This window comes from Ranitomeya imitator, chromosome 3, assembly GCF_032444005.1.
Source record: "Ranitomeya imitator isolate aRanImi1 chromosome 3, aRanImi1.pri, whole genome shotgun sequence".
Taxonomy (NCBI): Eukaryota; Metazoa; Chordata; class Amphibia; order Anura; family Dendrobatidae; genus Ranitomeya; species Ranitomeya imitator.
Genome location: NC_091284.1, coordinates 560,045,954 through 560,069,965, shown reverse-complemented (window position 1 = coordinate 560,069,965; position 24,012 = coordinate 560,045,954). Strand labels below are relative to the sequence as shown.

At 42.2% G+C, this 24,012-nt stretch overlaps 1 protein-coding gene across 1 annotated transcript in view; it reads left to right on the top strand.

The window, feature by feature from the left end:
* MYO16 (myosin XVI) overlaps positions 1-24,012 on the top strand; it is a 701,007-nt gene that overhangs the window by 336,605 nt on the left and 340,390 nt on the right. Inside the window, exons 19-20 of the mRNA XM_069757932.1 lie at positions 2,897-2,968; positions 3,173-3,314. Coding sequence (XP_069614033.1) covers positions 2,897-2,968; positions 3,173-3,314 — 214 coding nt within the window. The remainder of the gene's footprint in view (positions 1-2,896; positions 2,969-3,172; positions 3,315-24,012) is intronic.

Here is a 24,012-nt window from a genome sequence, read left to right as displayed (position 1 = left end):
ACAGCTATAGGGAAATAATGAACGGTGCAGAGCACTGTATGGGGCACAGCTATAGGGAAATAATGAATGGGGCACAGCTATAGGGAACTATGAACGGTGCAGAGCACTATATGGGGCACAGCTATAGGGAAATAATGAATGGGGCACAGCTATAGGGAAATAATGAACAGTGCAGAGCACTGTATGGGGCACAGCTATAGGGAAATAATGAATGGGGCACAGCTATAGGGAAATAATGAACGGTGCAGAGCACTGTATGGGGCACAGCTATAGGGCAATAATGAACGGTGCAGAGCACTGTATGGGGCACAGCTATGGGACAATCATGAACGGTGCAGAGCACTGTATGGGGCACAACTATAGGGAACTATGAACGATGCAGAGCACTGTATGGGGCACAGCTACAGGGAAATAATGAACGGTGCAGAGCACTGTATGGGGCACAGCTATAGGGAAATAATGAACGGTGCAGAGCACTATATGGGGCACAGCTATAGGGAAATAATGAACGGTGCAGAGCACTATATGGGGCACAGCTATAGGGAAATAATGAACGGTGCAGAGCACTGTATGGGGCACAGCTATGGGACAATCATGAACGGTGCAGAGCACTATATAGGGCACAGCTATGGGACAATCATGAACGGTGCAGAGCACTATATGGCACAGCTATGGGGAAATAATGATCTATTTTTATTTTTGAAATTCATCGGTAAATGCTGCATTTCCACCCTAGGCTTATACTCGAGTCATTAAGTTTTCCCAGTTTTTTGTGGCAAAATTAGGGGGGTCGGCTTATACTCGGGTCGGCTTATACTCGAGTATATACGGTATATATAATGTGTATATCATTTTGTTTCATATTCCTAAACAGAAAATCTGGTTGAAAATGGCATAGGTGATCCAATAGCTGCTATTGCACAGGTGCCATGTTGCTAGAGAAAAAAAATGTCCTCCTCCAAGATGGTGATAGCTGCTACTGTTCAGACGCTGGCAGTGCCATCTTGGAGGAGGAATTTTTTTTCTCTAGCAAGATGATGGGGATTTTTTTCAAAATATGTATAATATTCATTATGTAAACTAGGGGGCAGGTCACTGAAGGAACAGGAACCTGTCAGAATCCGTATACCGTATATACTCTTGTATAGGCAAAGTTTTTCAGCACATTTGAGTCATTGTCCCAGAAAGCCGATGGAGGGGGGGCAGTGAAGCAGCAGGTCACAGGGGCAGGAGTTGTTGGCTGTGGCTAAAGCCTGTGCTGCTGCTAAAGAGAAATGAATATTCATTTCTCTTTGAGTGCGCACAGTGACAGCTGCAGCCACCAGAAGAAATCTTATTCACCCTCCAGCATGCCCTCACAACATCTCGTTGTGCGGGCTTCCAGTTGCTCTTCCTGTGCTGAGCGATCATGTGGTACCGCTCATTAAGGGTGGGTTGCATCCATGGAATGGCTGATGGCTAAAGAAGCAAGCCTGAGGCAATTGTAATCTAACTAGCCTGGTAAAAACGTGGATGAACAGCACAAGGACTAGAATCAAGAGATAAAACTGTAGTCATAGAAGTAGCAGCCAGGGTCGGATACCAGATGATTAGCCAAAGTGAAGTCAGGCTAGTCAGTGTTACATACCTGCCCTTTATTATTCCAGGCTCTGCTTCTTTAACCTGGATCCTCTGCTATCTGTTGGGCTACACATCAGGTTTTGCAAGTAGTCTGGCGTGGCTCAATTACATCATCTCCCTAGGCCTATTTATGGAACAATAAGACACATATGTGTGTCTTCAGATTGAAACCCCAGAGACCTATGTTTGGTGTACACCACCATCTGTGCTTATTGTGCATGAACTTGCATTCTTCCATGCTGCATTCCACTTCATATGGCCTACTGCTCCTAAGATTGCTTTTTATCCAAGTCCACAGGGTTCCACATGTCCTCGAGAAAGCTACACCAATACCTGGGGTCCAGATACCCTCCCAAACCAGAGACTTGGTGATTCCACCTTACCAGATAAGCTAATATTTGGGATCAGGAAGAATTACCAAACAAACATTGTTAAGGTCAAAAGCATCAAAATTCAGAATAAGAGCATGAGTGAACTATGAGAAATTGTAGCATTAACTGGCAACTTTCAGCAGTATGATGAGAGTTCAAGTAGAGTGAATAGTACATGCTATTGACCCATTGGTCACAGCAGAAAGCTAAACAGCACACACATTCTGCCTGAGTGAGTGCTACCACAGGTCCAATCCCCATCAGTATGCTTACCTGCACACAGTTTCCACTACCCAGAAATATTGACCATAGCATCTTCTTTATAGCAGGCACCTCCTACAGGATGGATACTACTGCCTCTGGTGTCAGTGGCAGTTTTCGCTGGAGAAAACCTGGGTTGCTGGGTTGAGATGCAGTGCCAACCAATTAAAACTAATAGACCTTAAATATTACAATGAACTATTTTTTTTTAACTGAGACCACATTTTAGCCATATAATGTATTTCAAGTTTTAATTTATTTACCCCTACCCATATTTGGCTACCCATTAAAACTCAGAGGAACCACATGTATTTGATGTTATCATGAAATTCCCCTATGTGAAAATCAGTTTGTAGCAACATAGCCAGGGTAATATATCCAATATTTAATAAAACACGTTAAAAATAAGAAATAATTAATGGTACATCTACTGCAAAATCAGTAATAAGCTATTGTCAAACAAAGCAGATTTATTAACTTGGTCATTTATGTAACAATCAATCTATATCAATAAAAGACATTACAGATTGTAAATTTAAAAAAATGCATCTGACTTGCTTAGCACAATTCAGAATTGTGGTGAAGGTGTTAACTGTTCTATTTTAATTTGAGCTAAGTATAGAACTGCTGTAATTGTGTTCCAGTGGCTGGAATGCTGCAGATATTGCCAGATGAGCTGTCTACTGCCTTAACAACAGATGTGCAATACTTTAAAGGTAAGATGTCATTACTGGATTTAACAACATTTTAAAGGATTGATGCCAGATCGTATGATTAGCCACACACACCTTTATTAGCAACACATATAATTATCTCATCTTTGACACTGTAGAGGTTTAGCTCTCCAACCATGACAATGTGAAGCCTGTAAATCAAAAAAATAACCAAACTAATAAAATATTTTCTTCTTTATTATCCAGGAGATATGATAACTCGTAGACATTCTATGGATACAGCAGAGTTCTACCGGGATCTCCTTGCAAAATCACTGTACTGTCGTCTGTTTAGTTATTTAGTGAACAATGCCAATTTCTACCTCCAAAATCAAAGTGATCAAAACAGGTAAGAGCTGTGTATAGAAGCAAAATGCTATATTTATAAGTTATAAAATATGGTTTTAATTTAAGACTAATTATTAGATATATAGGTCTTTATTTTACGTTCTATTTTAATGCCTGACAAACGGAATTAGTTGAAATTAACACTGTATGTAAAAGTAAAAGACTTATAGCAACGAATCTCAGTTATTCTTTAATTGATATGTACACTTTTGCAGCTTTTTATATTGCTTCAATGAACTTAAAGGGAATCTGTCACCAAATTTGACCTATCTAAAGTATTAATATGGACATACAGGCTATAGAATGCTGAAAACAGTCCTACCTGTGTCTCATATCAGATGTCTCGTCGTTGAAAAATCCTCTTTTATCACTTTATATAAATTTCCTCTTCCAGGCTCTGGGGAGGACGTTGCTGTAAGATAACTCTGCCTCCAGAGCTTGTTTTACATGATGGGAGTTACCAGTATGATGTGTGATGGCCGCTCTCTGCCCTCCTGATCTCACTGCAGAGCTGTGTGTGATTATACCTGACACATCTGCAGGTTCCTTGCGTCTTCGGCTTCCATCTCACAGGCAGACAGGGCTGTAATATTGTTACATGTGATATATGACTACAGGATAATACTACACAAGAATTTGTATAGTCTATACATTGGTTTGACATACGTCGGCATGGACATTATTAGTACAAAATTGCAGGATATTTTAACTGAGAATATTTGCCTTCTTTATCTTCTTCAGTACCAAATATTGTAAAGAAGTACAGATACATTGAAACGTTATGTTGTAGGCTGTCATCACAAAAAGTGACATGTTTTCGTGCTAATATGAAAGAACAGAGCTGTAAGGAGAGGATATTGCTTTTGACGTTCTAAGTTCTAAGTTAAAATGTTATCGTCATCTATGAACACCCATGAAAAATGGATGGAAAATGGTGGTACTTTCTTTCCAGAGTCACTCGTGGTATAAGTCTAGCTGTAGTAGAACAGATTTATAGGTGCAATTCTTTCAGTTTTCTAGTCTAATGTATCTGCATTTAAAAAAATTTGTGCCTGAATAAATCCTTCCCAACCATGATCACATATTGCCATTTTCATTTGTAGCCGAAACGCATTTCACCAATTTACTATTTTCGCTCCATTTCTAAAACTAATTCAAGGTGTATTACATTTTGCAAGAAACATGTAAGGGTATGGTACAAGCTTTTCAGTTTTTCATTTTTGAAGATTTTTGTTGCGCTCAGCAATATCTCATTTTTAATAAATTAGCTACACTGTTTTTGTGCCAGGCAGAGGGAAGCATCTGAACTATATTTTTGATTATTATTAACGAACTATGAAGGAAAATCTAAGTATTTTTCTTGTTTTAATTCTAAAAGAACATTTACTGGGAAATTTGATGGCAAAATTCTGATTTGGGTAGGGGGGTTTTCATCATAGCAAGCAGCTTTGATAGCACTTTATACATCAGCTAGACATTACCTGCATAAACAGTGTGATGTCCTGAAGTGAACCTTGCAGCAAGGAACATAGCCAGGAGAAATACTCTCAGCTCAAGCTGTACCAGTCATAAGGGAATGCTAAGCCGACTGGCAAGCTGATTCTTATCCACACTGCTATGACAGCAAGTCCTGGGTGCTTTTCTTGTGATTTCCAAATATGCTAGGAATATACTGAACGTGCTTCGAAATATATTTATAGCAACTTCACTTCAAGCCATATTATGAAATGCTATATAGTAAAATGTTAGGAAAATGTACATACTGCAGTTTTGTTACATACGTCTGTATTGTAAACCATAATATAATTACAGAAAAAACCTCTAAGTATTCAGGATGGACTTTATACAGTAAGATTATTAATAGATTTATCAGAAGACTTATCAATAACTAGATGGTGGCCCGATTCTAACGCATCGGGTATTCTAGAATATGCATGTCTACATAGTATATTGCACAGCCCACGTAGTATATTGCCCAGCCACGTAGTATATTGCCAAGTCATGTAGTATATTGCCCAGCTACATAGTATATTGGCCAGCCACGTAGTATATTGCCCAACCATGTAGTATATTGCCCAGTCACATAGTATATTGCCCAGCTACGTACAGTACTATATTGCCCAGCCACGTAGTATATTGCCCAGTCACGTAGTATATTGCCCAGTCACATAGTATATTGCCCAGTGACGTAGTATATTGCCCAGTCACGTAGTATATTGCCCAGTCACAAAGTATACAGCACAGAGCCACGTAGTATATTGCCCAGCAAAGTAGTATATTGCACAGCGACGTAGTATACAGCACAGCCACGTAGTATATTGCCCAGTCACATAGTATATTGCCCAGTCACGTAGTATATTGCCCAGTCACATAGTATATTGTCCAGTGACGTAGTATATTGCCCAGTCACGTAGTATATTGCCCAGTCACAAAGTATACAGCACAGAGCCCCGTAGTATATTGCCCAGCAAAGTAGTATATTGCACAGCGACGTAGTATACAGCACAGCCACATAGTATATTGCCCAGTCACGTAGTATATTGCCCAGTCACGTAGTATATTGCCCAGTCACATAGTATATTGCCCAGTGACGTAGTATATTGCCCAGTCACGTAGTATATTGCCCAGTCACAAAGTATACAGCACAGAGCCCCGTAGTATATTGCCCAGCAAAGTAGTATATTGCACAGCGACGTGGTATACAGCACAGCCACGTAGTATACTGCCCAGTCACATAGTACATTGGCCAGTCACTTAGTATACTGCCCAGTCAAGTAGTATATTGGCCAGTCACGTAGTATATTGCCCAGTCACATAGTATGATGGCCAGTCATGTAGTATACAGCACAGCCACGTAGTATACTGCCTAGTCAAGTATTATATTGGCCAGTCATGTAGTATACTGCCCAGTCACATAGTATGTTGGCCAGTCACGCAGTATATTGCACAGCGACGTAGTATACAGCACAAAGCCACGTAGTATACAGCACAGCCACTTAGTATATTGCCCAGCCACGTAGTATACAGCACAGCCACGTAGTATATTGCCCAGTCACGTAGTATACAGCACAGAGCCATGTAGTATATTGCCCAGCCACGTAGTATATTGCCCAGTCACATAGTATATTGCCCAGTGACGTAGTATATTGCACAGCGACATAGTATACAACACAGAGCCACGTAGTATGTTGACAAGTCACGTAGTATATTGGCCAGCCACATAGTATATTGCCCAGACTCATATGTAACAGGTTAAAAAGAGTTAAAATAAAAATAAACATATACTTACCTACCGAGGGAGCCCTTTTAGTCCTGTCGCCTGTGTGCGGTGCAAGCGGCAGCTTCCGGTCCCAGGGTTGGTATGGGCGCAGGACCTGTGATGACATCACAGTCACATGACCGTGATGCCACGGCAGGTCTTTATCGCAGGACCTGTGATGATGTCGTGGTCACATGACCGTGACGTCATGGCAGGTCCTTGTCGCATACCATACTTGCCACCGGAACCTACCGCTTGCATGTAGCGGTCACCGGAGCATCGCGAGGAGCGGGAATGCGCCGGAATGTGAGTATATGATGATTTTTTTTTTTATTATTATTTTTAACATTAGATCTTTTTTACTATTGAGGCTGCATAGGCAGCATCAATAGTAAAAAAGTTGGTCACACAGGGTTAATAGCAGCGAAATGCTACAAGAACGAAATGGATTACTTAAGCAATGTTAATCAATGATATTCCTGAAGTGTTACATAGTTACATAGTTATTAAGGTTGAAGGAAGACTATAAGTCCATCTAGTTCAACCCATAGCCTAACCTAACATGCCCTAACATGTTGATCCAGAGGAAGGCAAAAAAAACCCATGTGGCAAATAGTAAGCTCCACATTGGGAAAAAAAAATTCCTTCCCGACTCCACATACGGCAATCAGACTAGTTCCCTGGATCAACGCCCTATCAAGGAATCTAGTGTACATACCCTGTAACATTATACTTTTCCAGAAAGGTATCCAGTCCCCTCTTAAATTTAAGTAATGAATCACTCATTACAACATCATACGGCAGAGAGTTCCACAGTCTCACTGCTCTTACAGTAAAGAATCCGCATCTGTTATTATGCTTAAACCTTTTTTCCTCCAAACGCAGAGGATGCCCCCTTGTCCCTGTTTCAGGTCTATGATTAAAAAGATCATCAGAAAGGTCTTTGTACATATACAGTTAGGGCCAGAAATATTTGGACAGTGACACAATTTTCGCGAGTTGGGCTCTGCATGCCACCACATTGGATTTGAAATGAAACCTCTACAACAGAATTCAAGTGCAGATTGTAACGTTTAATTTGAAGGGTTGAACAAAAATATCTGATAGAAAATGTAGGAATTGTACACATTTCTTTACAAACTTTCCACATTTTAGGAGGTCAAAAGTAATTGGACAAATAAACATAACCCAAACAAAATATTTTTATTTTCAATATTTTGTTGCAAATCCTTTGGAGGCAATCACTGCCTTAAGTCTGGAACCCATGGACATCACCAAACTCTGGGTTTCCTCCTTCTTAATGCTTTGCCAGGCCTTTACAGCCGCAGCCTTCAGGTCTTGCTTGTTTGTGGGTCTTTCCGTCTTAAGTCTGGATTTGAGCAAGTGAAATGCATGCTCAATTGGGTTTAGATCTGGAGATTGACTTGGCCATTGCAGAATGTTCCACTTTTTGGCACTCATGAACTCCTGGGTAGCTTTGGCTGTATGCTTGGGGTCATTGTCCATCTGTACTATGAAGCGCCGTCCAATCAACTTTGCAGCATTTGGCTGAATCTGGGCTGAAAGTATATCCCGGTACACTTCAGAATTCATCCGGCTACTCTTGTCTGCTCTTATGTCATCAATAAACACAAGTGACCCAGTGCCATTGAAAGCCATGCATGCCCATGCCATCACGTTGCCTCCACCATGTTTTACAGAGGATGTGGTGTGCCTTGGATCATGTGCCGTTCCCTTTCTTCTCCAAACTTTTTTCTTCCCATCATTCTGGTACAGGTTGATCTTTGTCTCATCTGTCCATAGAATACTTTTCCAGAACTGGGCTGGCTTCTTGAGGTGTATTTCTGCAAATTTAACTCTGGCCTGTCTATTTTTGGTATTGATGAATGGTTTGCATCTAGATGTGATCCCTTTGTATTTACTGTCATGGAGTCTTCTCTTTACTGTTGACTTAGAGACAGATACACCTACTTCACTGAGAGTGTTCTGGACTTCAGTTGATGTTGTGAACGTGTTCTTTTTCACCAAATTAAGTATGCGGCGATCATCCACCACTGTTGTCATCCGTGGACGCCCAGACCTTTTTGAGTTCCCAAGCTCACCAGTCAATTCCTTTTTTCTCAGAATGTACCCAACTGTTGATTTTGCTACTCCAAGCATGTCTGCTATTTCTCTGATGGATTTTTTCTTTTTTTTCAGCCTCAGGATGTTCTGCTTCACCTCAATTGAGAGTTCCTTTGACCGCATGTTGTCTGCTCACAGCAACAGCTTCCAAATGCAAAACCACACACCTGGAATCCACCCCTGACCTTTTAACTACTTCATTGATTACAGGTTAACGAGGGAGACGCCTTCAGAGTTAATTGCAGCCCTTAGAGTCCATTGTCCAATTACTTTTGGTCCCTTGAAAAAGAGGACGCTATGCATTACAGAGCTATGATTCCTAAACCCTTTCTCCGATTTGGATGTGGAAACTATCATATTGCAGCTGGGAGTGTGCACTTTCAGCCCATATTATATATATAATTGTATTTCTGAACATGTTTTTGTAAACAGCTAAAATAACAAAACTTGTGTCACTGTCCAAATATTTCTGGCCCTAACTGTATTTATACATTAAAATAAGATCACCACTTAGTCTTCGTTTTTCCAAACTAAATAGCCCCAAGTGTAATAACCTATCTTGGTATTGCAGACCCCCCAGTCCTCTAATAACCTTGGTCGCTCTTCTCTGCACCCGCTCTAGTTCAGCTATGTCTTTCTTATACACCGGAGACCAGAACTGTGCACAGTATTCTAGGTGTGGTCGAACTAGTGACTTGTATAGAGGTAAAATTATGTTCTCCTCATGAGCATCTATGCCTTTTAATGCATCCCATTATTTTATTTGCCTTTGTAGCAGCTGCCTGACACTGGCCACTGAATATGAGTTTGTCATCCACCCATACACCCAGGTCTTTTTCATTGACGGTTTTGCCCAGAGTTTTAGAATTAAGTGCAGCTCCCCAGAGACCTGGTCGTTGCAGTATGGCACTCTGCCGCTAAGGGGAGTAGCGGTACATCTGATGGCACTAAGGAGTTCTCCTGACCAGGTATCACCAGAACACATTACACTTCACACTTCGGCCACTAGGGGGAGAAAAAGGCTTTATTTATTGGGCCACTCCTCACACTGGTAAAACTAGGGGCTGGGGAGGAAGTTAGTCAGAAGCTGACTGGGTTGGATTCAGGCAACATCCCGTGGCAGGGAGTGTTGCAGGGAGAAGGCACAGGGGGGCCCCTGTTGGGCATGGGAACCTGGCAGGTGCCTAGCGAACAGAACAGAACGTAACGGAACCGCGCCTGCACACCCTGCGGCGGTATCCTAAGAAAGAGACACGAAGGGAAGGATATTGTGGAACCATGTAAATGAGATCAAGCACAAAGGAGAGCCAGTAAGAGTCGTGCCGAGAGAGAGAGAGGCAACATCTTACTGAGGCGCGTAGTTGGTGGCCGGAACACCATAGGAGTAACTGACTTCAGGCCTTTCTTCAAACTCCGCTGGACAGTTAGCCATAGGTTGGCTGTCTACCTTACTACATCTACGAAGACATAGGGGGCAACATTGGGAGAGGGGCGTCTCTAGGGTCCCGGAAGACCTCCAAGCCTTCCCGTCATACGGGTGGCTTCCTAGCCATAACATACCTGGGGGACGTTAGAAACTAGTAACATCTGGAACCAAAGAACGAGAGAGAGAGAGCTGTAGAGAACGAACGAACGAGAACAGCAGTTGTGAGGACTATTCCGAATGCTCAGCAGGATAGGACTACAACACACAGGCGCTAGTGGTAGGCAACGATTTCCATCTGTGAAGGAAACTCTGGATGTGCCCATCGGACCGGACGGTCTCTGAGAGCCCTGTTAAACGTACTCTGGATAGAGGATCCTGAAGCCTTCAGTAAAGAGGTAAAGAGACTGCAACCTTGTGTCCTCATTATTGACTGTACCTCACACCATCACCATCCACCTTGCTGGGAAGCCCTGGGGACATACTTCACCTGTGGGAAGGTATACCATCCAGCTGCCATTCCATCACCCCAGTGGACCCCATAGCAGCGTCGGTCACCCTGACCGAACACCACAGGTGGCGTCACGAACCCCTGACAGACTGCTTTACTGCATCCATTGGATGCCCCTTAGCAGGGTCGCGGACCGGGTCTAGCCACCGTGACAGCCTCAGAACCGAACCAGAGAGGCCCGATACCGAAACGTGTGGCCCTGTGTCTGGGGGCGCTCCATAAGCACATAATTATACATCTTATTACTTCTACCCAAGTGCATGACCTTACATTTATCCCCATTAAAGCTCATTTGCCATTTATCAGCCCAAGCTTCTAGTTTACATAAATCATCCTAAAATTTAAAATTGTCCTCCTCTGTATTAATTACCCTGCAGACTTTAGTGTCATCTGCAAATATTGAAATTCTACTCTGAATGCCCCCACAAGGTCATTAATAAATATGTTAAAAAGAAGAGGGCCCAATACTGACCCCTGTGGTACCCCACTACTAACCGCTACCTAGTCCGATTGTGCTCCATTAATAACCACCCTTTGTTTCCTATCCCTGAGCCAGCTCTCAACCCACTTGCACATATTTTCCCCTATCCCATTTATACTCATTTTATGTATCAACCTTTTGTGTGGCACCGTATCAAAAGCTTTTGAAAAGTCCATATACACTACGTCCACTGGGTTCCCTTGGTACAATCCGGAACTTACCTCTTCATAGAAACTGATCAAATTAGTCTGACATGAACGGTCCCTAGTAAACCCGTGCTGATACTGGGTCATGAGGTTATTCCTCTTCAGATACTCCATTATAGCATCCCTTAGAATGCCCTCCAGGATTTTACCCACAGTATTCAGTTTTTGGCCCCTTTTTGAATATTGGCACCACATTTGCTATACGCCAGTCCTGTGGTACAGACCCTGTTATTATGGAGTCTTTAACCCCTTCATGACCTTGGGATTTTACGTTTTTCCGTGTTCGTTTTTCACTCCTCTCCTTCCCAGAGCCATACCTTTTTTATTTTTCCGTCAATTTGGCCATGTGAGGGCTTATTTTTTGTGGGACGAGTTGTACTTTTGAACGACACCATTGGTTTTAGCATGTTATGTACTAGAAAACGGGAAAAAAATTCCAAGTGCGGTGAAATTGGAAAAAAGTGCAATCCCACACTTGTTTTTTGTTTGGCTTTTTTGCTAGATTCACTAAATGCTAAAACTGACCTGCCATTATGATTCTCCAGGTCAGTACGAGTTCATAGACACCTAACATGACTAGGTTATTTTTTACCTAAGTGGTGAAAAAAAATTCCAAACTTTGCTAAAAAAAAAAAAAAAATTGCGCCATTTTCCGATACCCGTAGCGTCTCCATTTTTCATGATCTGGGGTCGATTGAGGGCTTATTTTTGCGTGCCGATATGACGTTTTTAATGATAGCGTTTTGGTGCTGATACATTCTTTTGATCACCCGTTATTGTTATTGCAATGTCTCGGCGACCAAAAAAACGTAATTCTGGCGTTTCGCATTTTTTTCTTGCTACGCCGTTTAGTGATCAGGTTAATGCTTTTTTTAATTGATCGGGCGATTCTAAGCGTGGCGATACCAAATATGTGTAGATTTGCTTTTTTTTTTATTCATTTATTTTGATTGGGGCGAAAGGGGGTGATTTAAACTTTTATATTTTTTTTATTTTTTTCACATTTTTTTTAACTTTTTTTTTTTTACTTTTGCCATGCTTCAATAGCCTCCATGGGAGGCTAGAAGCAGGCACAGCACGATCACCTCTGCTACATAGCAGCGATCATCAGATCGCTGCTATGTAGCAGAATTGCAGGTGTGCTGTGAGCGCCGACCACAAGGTGGCGCTCACAGCTGCCGAGGATCAATAACCATAGAGATCTCAAGGACATCTATAGTTACTATTCTGAAGCATCGCCGACCCCCGATCATGTGACGGGGGTCGGCGATGACGTCATTTCCGGCCGCCTAGCCGGAAATGGTAGTTACATGCCGCTGTCTGCGATTGACAGCAGCATTTAACTAGTTAATAGGTGCGGGCAGATCGCGATTCTGCCCGCGCCTATTACGGGCACATGTCAGCTGTTCAAAACAGCTGACATGTCCCGGCTTTGATGCGGGCTCACCGCAGAGCCCTGCATCAAAGCAGGGGATCTGACCTCGGACGTACTATCCCGTCCGAGGTCAGAAAGGGGTTAAAGATTAAAAATAATGGTCTATCAATGACTGTACTTAATTCCTGCAGTACTCGAGGGTGTATCCCATCCGGGCCCGGAGATTTGTCAATTTTAGTGATTTTTAGCCGCCGCCGCGCTTCCTGCTGGGTTAAGCAGGTGATATTTAATTGGGAATTTTTATCACTAGTCATTTTGTCTGCCATGGGATTTTCTTGTGTAAATACTGATGAAAAAAAGTCATTTAGCATATTGGCTTTTTCCTCATCCTCATCCACCATTTCACCCAGACTATTTTTAAGGGGGCCAACACTATCATTTTTTAGTTTCTTACTATTTATGTAGTTAAAGAATATTTTGGGATTATTTTTACTCTCTCTGGCAATGAGTCTCTCTGTCTCAATCTTAGCTGCCTTGATTTGCTTTTTACAGAATTTATTTAATTTTTTGTATTTATTTAATGCCTCCTCACTACCTACTTCCTTTAATTCTCTAAATGCTTTCTTTTTGTCACTTATTGCGCCCCTTACAGCTCTATTTAGCCATATTGGTTTCCTCCTATTTCTAGTATGTTTATTCCCATACGGTATATACTGTGCACAGGTCCTATCCAGGATGCTAATAAATGTCTCCCATTTACTTTGTGTATTTTTGTGTCTCAGGATATCGTCCCAGCTAATTGCACCAAGATCCTCTCTCATGCATTGGAAATTTGCCCTCCTGAAGTTTAGTGTCCTTGTAACCCCTCTATTACACATCTTTTTAAAGGATACATGCGAACTTATTATTTTGTGATCGCTATTTCCCAAGTGACCCCCAACCCTTACATTTGCTATGCGGTCTGGCCTGTTGGTTAATATTAGGTCTAGAAGTGCCCCCCTTCTTGTTGGGTCCTGAACCAGTTGTGAAAAGTAGTTGTCTCTCATAGTTGTCAAAAACCGATTACCTTTGCTGGAACTGCAGGTTTCTGTTCCCCAATCTATTTCAGGTTAGTTGAAGTCCCCCATAATAATGACTTCTCCTTGAGTCACAGCTTCATCTATTTGCTTTACGAGGATATTCTCCATTGCTTCCATTATTTTTGGAGATTTATAACAAACCCCTATCAGTAATTTATTATTTTTTCCCCCTCCCCTTATCTCCACCCACAGGGATTCTACATTTTCATTAAATTCACCTATATTATCACGCAGGATGGGTTTTAAGGACGATTTTACATACAGACACACCCCTCCCCCTCGCTTATCTGTATGGTCATTTCTGAACAGGCTATAGCCCTGCAAGTTAACAGCCCAGTCATGGCTCTCATCCAGCCACATTTCAGATATCCCCACCATGTCATAATTATGCTCCAACAACATTAGTTCTAATTCGTCCATTTTGTTGGCGAGGCTTCTGGCATTAGTATACATGCACTTGATGTTCCTCTCTGTACCTCTATTTCTTAAATTATTAACTGTTCTAACCCCACCCCCCATGCCACCACCACCCCCAACTTCCTTATTTGTGCCCAGGTCTCTATCTGCATTATCTTCCCCTCCTATAAAATGAATACCCTCCCCCCAATTCCTAGTTTAAACACTCCTCCAACCTTCTAGCCATGTTGTGACATGAACTGGAAATTTCCATCCTTATTTGTAGCGTTTTATTTTCCACAGCATGTCAATTCTTTTGCGAATCTGCAGCATTTCTGCACCCATTGACTTCAATTGAGTCAATCAAATCCGCAGCAAAAACGCAGGTGTAAAAAGGTTTGCGAATTTGCTGCAGATTTGCTGCCAAAGAATGCTGCGATTTGTCAAGGGGAAATGATGTCAGAAGGAGGAGGAGTGTGTGATGCTGTTAGTGAGAGCACTGGAGCAGATGAACTCCGGTGAACTCTCACGGCAGCACAGTGATACACTGTGGGAGCAATTACCTCCTGTCAGTGTATCTCATGATGTGACTTTTCTACACGTGAGAGCTCCGTGGGACACACGGTATAAAATGGACTACGTCAAACAGGATAATATTATATGTTGCTTTATTATTTTACTTTTGTTGTAGGAGACAAGAGCGTTGGGGATTAGGCGTTCAGTAATTATGGTAAATTAAGATTCAATAAAGGAGTCTGTGTGATTATTTCAAATAAAATACTTTATTCTGGCCATGTCTTTATTTACCATATAACTGTAGGATTAGTAATGGATAAATGTCTCTCCATTAATAAGCCGTGTATTAGGTGTCGAGTTCCCACCGCTGCACAGGGGGAATCTCGAACCATGTCTACTATGGTCTCCCATTCTACATCAGCTGCATTGTAGCCTGCTCAGCGGAGACGTCAGTCCCAGTGTCTCGCTCAGCCTGATACTGTGCAAAGGGTTACTGCTGCCTTTCCAGGCTCTGCTTTTGCAGCCAGCACTGGTCGGGGGGTCACATGCTCAGGTCCTGTAGTGGTTCCTATTGGACCACTAGGAAGGTCCTTGTCTGCTGCAGCTGTAAAAGGTTTGCATGGCTGCATGGCCATGCGCTAGTATCAACCTATGTTATGAGCTTTTGCCATCTTGTGGTCATGTATGCATGAGGTCAGGGTTGGCTGAAATAAGCCCCTAGAATACCGGCACCTCCGGTGGAGTTTTGTGTGTATGGATTCAGGGCTGGCGTATAGCCACTAGAATTCCGGCTCCACTGGAGAGGAGTTGTTCGTGTGCTGGGCTGACTGCATGACCACTCTTTGCTTTTGCTCAGTTAGGTAGCTGTGATCCTCTGTGAGGTTAACAGGGCACAGCGTTTTCATATCATTGCGATTCTGTGAAGTAACAGAGTTCGCTTATACCGCCATATAGCGCCGCCATTTGCTAGCAGCAGGTTTCTCTCCTGTACGGTGGACCCCAGGTTGCGAACGCACCTATTTAACATATATATTTACTTGGTGCGTTCTACCAGCCCTAACACCATGGGCTTGATGTCACCTGACAATACAAAGAGGACATGAACCACACAAATATGAACCACACTTGCCACAGTTACAGGGCAAGTGGGAGGAGCGAGGCTAAGTGCCAGAATTGCGCATCTATAAGATGTGCTATTCCTGGGGCAGTTGAGAGCTGATGTTTTTAGCCTGTGGGTGCCAATATCCATGGCACATTCCCAGGCTATTAATATCAGCCCGCAGCTGTCTGCCTAGCCTTTGCTGGTTCGACTTTATAGGGGGACCCCATATCAATTTTTTGGGGGCTTCCCTTGTAAACTAGCCAGTAAAGGCTAACCAAACAGCTGTGAGCTGATATTAATAGCCTGGGAACCTTTATGGCTATTGGCTCCTTCCCAGAATATTAACATCAGCCCTCAGACATCGGATTTCCCTCTGCTGGTTATTAAATTTACGCAGGAGCCCACATAATTTAAAAAAAAATAAACAGATATTGCATTTCACGTAGATTTTAATAAGAGTTGCTGTTTTGTTAAAGCATTTCTAGGTTAATTATGTTAATGCTCCTACATAGGCTGGTGACTGTGTGTGTGTGTGTGTCTTTATTTAATATTAATGAGGGTATCTGGCTGAAGAGTTTGAACAAGGAAATGACATCAACAATTTTTTTTTAATAATATATCTTTATGTAGCTTACATGATGTACAATAACAAATTGTATTGTGGTACCGTGTTAGCCAGAAAAATCGATGAGAATACTTTTCTGCCCAATGATGACAAAAGTATTTTAGGAGTGATACCTTTATTGGCTAACCAGAAAATAATATGTTTGCAAATTTTCAGAGCACAATTGCTTCTTCTTCAGGCTGAATTACAAATAGATTAATAAGAAAAAAGCACAACATTTAAAAAATACTACAATAGGACATTTGTTCAGGGTGGTGGAATGTTATGTTTGCTAATGACAGGTGTTATGAAGGCAATCCAGAAACACAGTGTGCTTAGCGATCAGAGCGCACACAGTGATCTGACAAATACCCAAAAATACAAGAACGAGCTCTGAGACGTGGAAACTCTGTAGACTGCACACCTGATCCTATCCTAAACACAACTAAAAGCGGCTGTGGATTGCGCCTAACAACTACCTAGGCAACTCGGCACAGCCTAAGAAACTAGCTAGCCTGAAGATAGAAAAATAGGCCTGACTTGCCCCAGAGAAATTCCCCAAAGGAAAAGGCAGCCCCCCACATATAATGACTGTGAGTAAGATGAAAAGACAAAACGTAGGGATGAAATAGATTCAGCAAAGTGGGGCCCGATATTCTAGGACAGAGCGAGGACAGTAAAGCGAACTTTGCAGTCTACAAAAAACCCTAAAGCAAAACCACGCAAAGGGGGCAAAAAAAAACCACCGTGCCGAACTAACGGCACGGCGGTACACCCTTTGCGTCTCAGAGCTTCCAGCAAAACAAAAGACAAGCTGGACAGAAAAAAAGCAACAAAAAAGCAAAAGCACTTAGCTATACAGAGCAGCAGGTCACAGGAACAATCAGGAGAAGCTCAGATCCAACACTGAAACATTGACAAGGAGCAAGGATAGCAGCATCAGGCGGAGTTAAGTAATGAAGCAGTTAACGAGCTCACCAGAACACCTGAGGGAGGAAGCTCAGAAGCTGCAGTACCACTTGTGACCACAGGAGTGAATTCAGCCACAGAATTCACAACAGTGGAAAGTGTGATGCCGCCTAAAGATAAGCCAAGGAAATCAAATTAAGCATTTTCTTACAAATGGAGAGGCAGTGGGAATAATGTTCTTAAGGTACCTTCACACTCAGCGACGCTGCAGCGATACCGACAACGATGTCGATCGCTGCAGCGTCGCTGTTTGGTCGCTGGAGAGCTGTCACACAGACAGCTCTCTAGTGACCAACGATGCCGGTAACCAGGGTAAACATCAGGTTACTAAGCGCAGGGCCGCGCTTAGTAACCCGATGTTTACCCTGGTTACCATCGTAAAAGTAAAAAAACAAACACTACATACTTACCTTCCGCTGTCTGTCCCCGGCGCTGTGCTTTCCTGCACTGACTGCGAGCACAGCGGCCGGAAAGCAGAGCGGTGACATCACCGCTGTGCTTTCCGGCTGGCCGGCGCTCACAGCCAATGCAGAGAAGCACAGCGCCGGGGACAGACAGCGGAAAGTAAGTATGTAGTGTTTGTTTTTTTAACTTTTACGTTGGTAACCAGGGTAAACATCGGGTTACTAAGCGCGGCCCTGCGCTTAGTAACCCGATGTTTACCCTGGTTACCAGTGAAGACATCACTGAATCGGCGTCACACACGCCGATTCAGCGATGTCTGCAGGGAGTCCAGCGACAAAATAAAGTTCTGGACTTTCTGCAGCGACCAACGACATCACAGCAGGATCCTGATCGCTGCTGCGTGTCGAACTGAACGATATCGCTAGCCAGGACGCTGCAACGTCACGGATCACTAGCGATATCGTTCAATGTGACGGTACCTTTAGTTATCTGGAGTCCGTCTGGTGGAGGTGTGAATTGTATCCATGTAGTGATTTATAAATCCAGGTGTTAAATTGAGTCTTAGTGTCAAAGATTTGAACATCTTCATTAGTTTGAATTCCCAAATTTTTCTTTCCCTGTCATCCTTAAAATTACATTTTAGTATTTAGACTTTTAAATCTGTCACACTGTGTCCAGGACCAGAGAAATGTTTTCCCACCGGTGTGTCCATTCCATTCCTGATTGTGTGTCTGTGTAGATTCATCCTTGTTTGTAGTTTTTGCATGGTTTCCCCAATATAGATACTTCCAGGGCACCTTGTACATTGTATCATGTACACAACATTGGAGGATGTACATGAAAAGGAAACCGTGACCTTATAGTCCTGATTTGTGTTTGGTATGAGGACTATATCTATTGGTAATATGTGGGTACACGTTTTGCGTTTTTTATTAACATAGTAAGGCCGAAAAAAGACATTTGTCCATCCAGTTCAGCCTATATTCCATCATAATAAATCCCCAGATCTACGTCCTTCTACAGAACCTAATTGTATGATACAATATTGTTCTGCTCCAGGAAGACATCCAGGCCTCTCTTGAACCCCTCGACTGAGTTCGCCATCACCACCTCCTCAGGCAAGCAATTCCAGATTCTCACTGCCCTAACAGTAAAGAATCCTCTTCTATGTTGGTGGAAAAACCTTCTCTCCTCCAGACGCAAAGAATGCCCCCTTGTGCCCGTCACCTTCCTTGGTATAAACAGATCCTCAGCGAGATATTTGTATTGTCCCAAGGCAATGTGCCAGTCACTGATGGTGATGAGAGGACACTTCTGACAAGGAGATTCCTTAAGTTATAGGGCTGTTTGTAGGAGAGAAGTGGTAGTTCTGGGAATATGTCTTTCAATTTATGGTCTCTGTGGAATATGGGTTGGAGATCAGCACCAATTTTCCTTTGGATGCTCATGTGGGGGTTGTATGTGACCACAAGAGGCACCCTGTTGTTATCCTCTCTCAGTTTGTAATCCAGGAGGCTGTTTCTTGAGATCCTTGTAGCCTTGTGGATCTGTTCATCTCTTACAGTGGATGGTATCCTTGTTGTGGATGGATCACTATTCCTCAGTGATCGCAGCTGTAGTTCCCTGTCTTTACTGTCTGAACAGATCCGAATATACCTCAGAGCTTGACTAAGAACATATAGACAAAAAACGTATATTAAACAAAGTAGAAAATGTATTACTAATCGCAACAAAGCAGAACAAAAATTATTTAAAAGCCATGAGTGCCTGAAAGTAGCCAAAATAGATCTCAGTGGCACCACCTTGGGAAAACAAGCAAGGCAGGTACAAGTACAACTCCAACTGAAAATAAAGATATTAGATCATTCAACATATATGTATTTTTTTATCAAAATATACAAACAATTAGGCTGATTGGCAAAAACAGTAAATGAAAAAAATTCAAGCATGCCAAAATTATGTTTTTCTGGATGCCATAATTCGACAAAAAATGCTGTAAGAAACAATCATTTTTGTCCTGCAAAAATAAACCATCACACAGCTCCATTGATGGAAAAATGAAAACGTTGCAGGCCTTGGAAATGGCAACACAACCCTAAATTTTTTTTGCTAGCTTCTGCATGATCGCACGGCCTCATGCTGACCGCCACGGTGAATAGGTGCCAGTGTCAGCTCTGTGTTAGAGCTGACACCCCGCAGCAAGGCCCACGATAGGTGCTAGCACCGACAGTGACATACAGGAGAATCGTGCAGGGAATGAGTCCCCTGCATGCTTCCATCAGGACAATGCAATGCGATCGCATTTTCCTGATAGTCTTTATGGAGATCCCTGGCCACAACATGGCCTCGGGGTCCTTCAGGGTCCTGCAGGAAAGATGTCTTGTGAGTGCCTGCTGAGAGCAGGCACTGACATGCCTCCATCCCTGCCTGTCAGATGCTGATGTGATATTCAGCAGTGCAGAGTATCAGATATAAGTGATCTGACACCATATGGTGATGTCACAGGATGAGACAATGTAAAAAAGTAAAAAGAAATATTAAAAACTGAAAAAATATTTTTTTTAAAATCCCCAAATAAAGAAAAAAATAAATATTTTTCCAATAAATACGTTTATCTATATAAATAAAAAAAAAACAATAAAAGTACACATATTTGGTATTGCCACATCCGTAATGACAGACTCTATAAAAATATCCCACTAGTCAACCCCTCCAGTGAACACTGTAAAAAAAACAACAACAAAAAACGAGGCAATAAAAAATGCTTAACCCCTTTACCCCCAAGGGTGGTTTGCAAGTTATGGACCGGGCCAATTTTTTCAATTCTGACCACTGTCCCTTTATGAGGTTATAACTCTGGAACGCTTCAACGGATCCCGATGATTCTGACAAAGTTTTCTTAAGACATATTATACTTCATGATAGTGGTAAAATTTCTTTGATATTACCTGCGTTTATTTGTGAAAAAAACGGAAATTTGGTGAAAATTTTGAAAATTTCGCAATTTTCCAACTTTTTATGCAATTAAATCACAGAGATATGTCACACAAAATACTTAATAAGTAACATTTCCCACATGTCTACTTTACATCAGCACAATTTTGGAACCAAAAATTTTTTTTTGTTAGGGAGTTATAAGGGTTAAAAGTTGACTAGCAATTTCTCATTTTTACAACACCATTTTTTTTAGGGACTACATCTCATTTGAAGTCATTTTGAGGGGTCTATATGATAGAAAATACCCAAGTGTGACACCATTCTAAAAACTTCACCCCTCAAGGTGCTCAAAACCACATTCAAGAAATTTATTAACCCTTCAGGTGTTTCACAGGAATTTTTGGAATGTTTAAATAAAAATGAACATTTAACCTTTTTTTACAAAAAATTTACTTCAGCTCCAATTTGTTTTATTTTACCAAGTGTAACAGGAGAAATTGGACCCCAAACGTTGTTGTACAATTTGTCCTGAGTACGCCAATACCCGATATGTGGGGGTAAACCACTGTTTGGGCGCATGACATAGCTCAGAAACGAAGGAGTGCCATTTGATTTTTCAATGCAAAATTGACTGGAATTGAGATGGGACGCCATATTGCGTTTGGAGAGCCACTGATGTGCCTAAACATTGAAACCCCCCACATGTGACACCATTTTGGAAAGTATACCCCCTAAGGAACTTATCTAGATGTGTGGTGAGCACTTTGACCCATCAAGTGCTTCACAGAAGTTTATAATGCAGAACCGTAAAAATAAAAAAAAATTTTTTCACAAAAATTATCTTTTCACCCCCAATTTTTTATTTTCCCAAGGGTAAGAGAAGAAATTGGACCCCAAAAGTTGTTGTACAATTTGTTCTGAGTACGCTGATACCCCATATGTGGGAGTAAACCACTGTTTGGGCGCATGGGAGAGCTCGGAAGGGAAGGAGCGCCGTTTGACTTTTCAATGCAAAATTGACAGGAATTGAGATGGGACACCATGTTGCGTTTGGAGAGCCACTGATGTGCCTAAACATTGAAACCTCCACAAGTGACACCATTTTGGAAAGTAGACCCCCTAAGGAACTTATCTAGAGGTGTAGTGAGCACTTTGACCCACCAAGTGCTTCACAGAAGTTTATAATGCAGAACTGTAAAAATAAAAAATCATTTTTTTTTCACAAAAATTATTTTTTCACCCCCAATTTTTTATTTTCCCAAGGGTAAGAGAAGAAATTAGACCCGAAAAGTTGTTGTACATTTTGTCCTGAGTACTCTGATACCCCATATGTGGGGGTAAACCATTGTTTGGGTGCATGGGAGAGCAAGGAAGGGAAGGAGCGCCGTTTGACTTTTCAATGCAAAATTGACAGGAATTGAGATAGGACGCCATGTTGCGTTTGGAGAGCCACTGATGTGCCTAAACATTGAAACCCCCCACAAGTGACACCATTTTGGAAAGTAGACCCACTAAGGAACTTATCTAGATGTGTAGTGAGCACTTTGACCCACCAAGGGCTTCACAGAAGTTTATAATGCAGAGCCGTAAAAATAAAACAAAAATTTTTTCCCACAAAAATTATTTTTTAGCCCCCAGTTTTGTATTTTCCCGAGGGTAACTGTTGTGAGTTCTGTTTTTGGGCTCCCTCTGGTGGGTACTGATGGTACTGGGTGATTTGTGTTCTGCTGTCTCTGGTGTCCACCTGTTCTATTAGGATTTGGGAGTTTCCTATTTAACCGGGCTTTCTTGTCATTTCCCTTCCGGCTATCAAGGTTATCAGAGTGTTTTGTTACCTCAGCTTCTGGCTTCAGTAATCTTCAGGACAAGCTAAGTTTTTGATTTTCTTGTTCCACATTTGCTTTATTTTTGTCTTGTCCAGCTTGCATATAATTGTTTCTTTGCTGCTGGTTGCTCTAGTGGGCTGTAATTGCTCCTCATGTTCCATGAGTTGGAACATGAGTTCAAGTAATTGCAGGATGGTTTTTTGAAGGGTTTTTTGCTGACCGCGCAGTTTACTTTTGTATCCTCTGCTATCTAGTTTTAGCGGGCCTCATTTTGCTGAATCTGTTTTCATACTGTGTATGTGCCTTCCTTTCATTTCACCGTCATTATATGTGGGGGGCTGCTATTTCTGTGGGGTATTTCTCTGGAGGCAAGAGAGGCCTGTGTTTCTTCTAATAGGGGAAGTTAGATCTTCGGCTGGTGCGAGACGTCTAGGATCAACGTAGGCACGTTCCCCGGCTATTGTTATTTGTGTGTTCAGGTTTAGGGTCGCGGTCAGCTCAGGTTCCATCACCCTAGAGCTCGTTGGTGCTTGTCCTTTTGTGATTCTCTGCCATTGGAATCATGACAGTATAGCCGGCCTAAATGTTTGGGCTGAAGTAGGAGGAAAAGTAGTCTGAGGAAGTTTTTTTTTTTTTTCTCTCCTCTGAGGTTGCTGCCTAGCCTTAATTGCAGCCTGGCTGATTTTTTTTTTTCCTCCTCTTAATCCTTGAATGGCTCTGACCTTAGCTGTTTATCATGGACGTCCAGAGTTTAGCTTCCAGCTTGAATAATCTTGCTGCTAAGGTTCAAAATATACAAGATTTTGTTGTACATGCTCCTATGTCTGAACCTAGAATTCCTATTCCAGAGTTCTTTGCTGGAGATAGATCTAGTTTTCTGAATTTTAGGAACAATTGCAAGCTGTTCCTTTCTTTGAAATCTCGCTCTTCTGGAGACCCTGCTCAGCAGGTTAAGATTATTATATCTTTCCTGTGGGGTGACCCTCAAAATTGGGCATTTGCATTGGCACCAGGGGATCCTGCGTTGCTTAATGTGGATGCGTTTTTTCTGGCATTGGGTTTGCTCTATGAGGAACCTAACCAGGAGATTCAGGCTGAAAAAGCTTTATTAGCTCTCTCTCAGGGGCAAGATGAAGCAGAAATATATTGTCAAAAATTTCGGAAATGGTCAGTGCTTACTCAGTGGAATGAGTGCGCCCTGGCTGCAAACTTCAGAGATGGCCTTTCTGAGGCCATTAAATATGTTATGGTGGGGTTACCTGCGCCTACGGGTCTGAATGAGTCTATGGCTATGGCTATTCAGATTGATCGGCGTTTACGGGAGCGCAAACCTGTGCACCATTTGGCGGTGTCTTCTGAACAGGCACTTGAGACAATGCAATGTGATAGAGTTCAGTCTAGAAGTGAACGGCAAAACTATAGGCGGAAAAATGGGTTGTGCTTTTATTGTGGTGATTCAGCTCATGTTATATCAGCATGCTCTAAA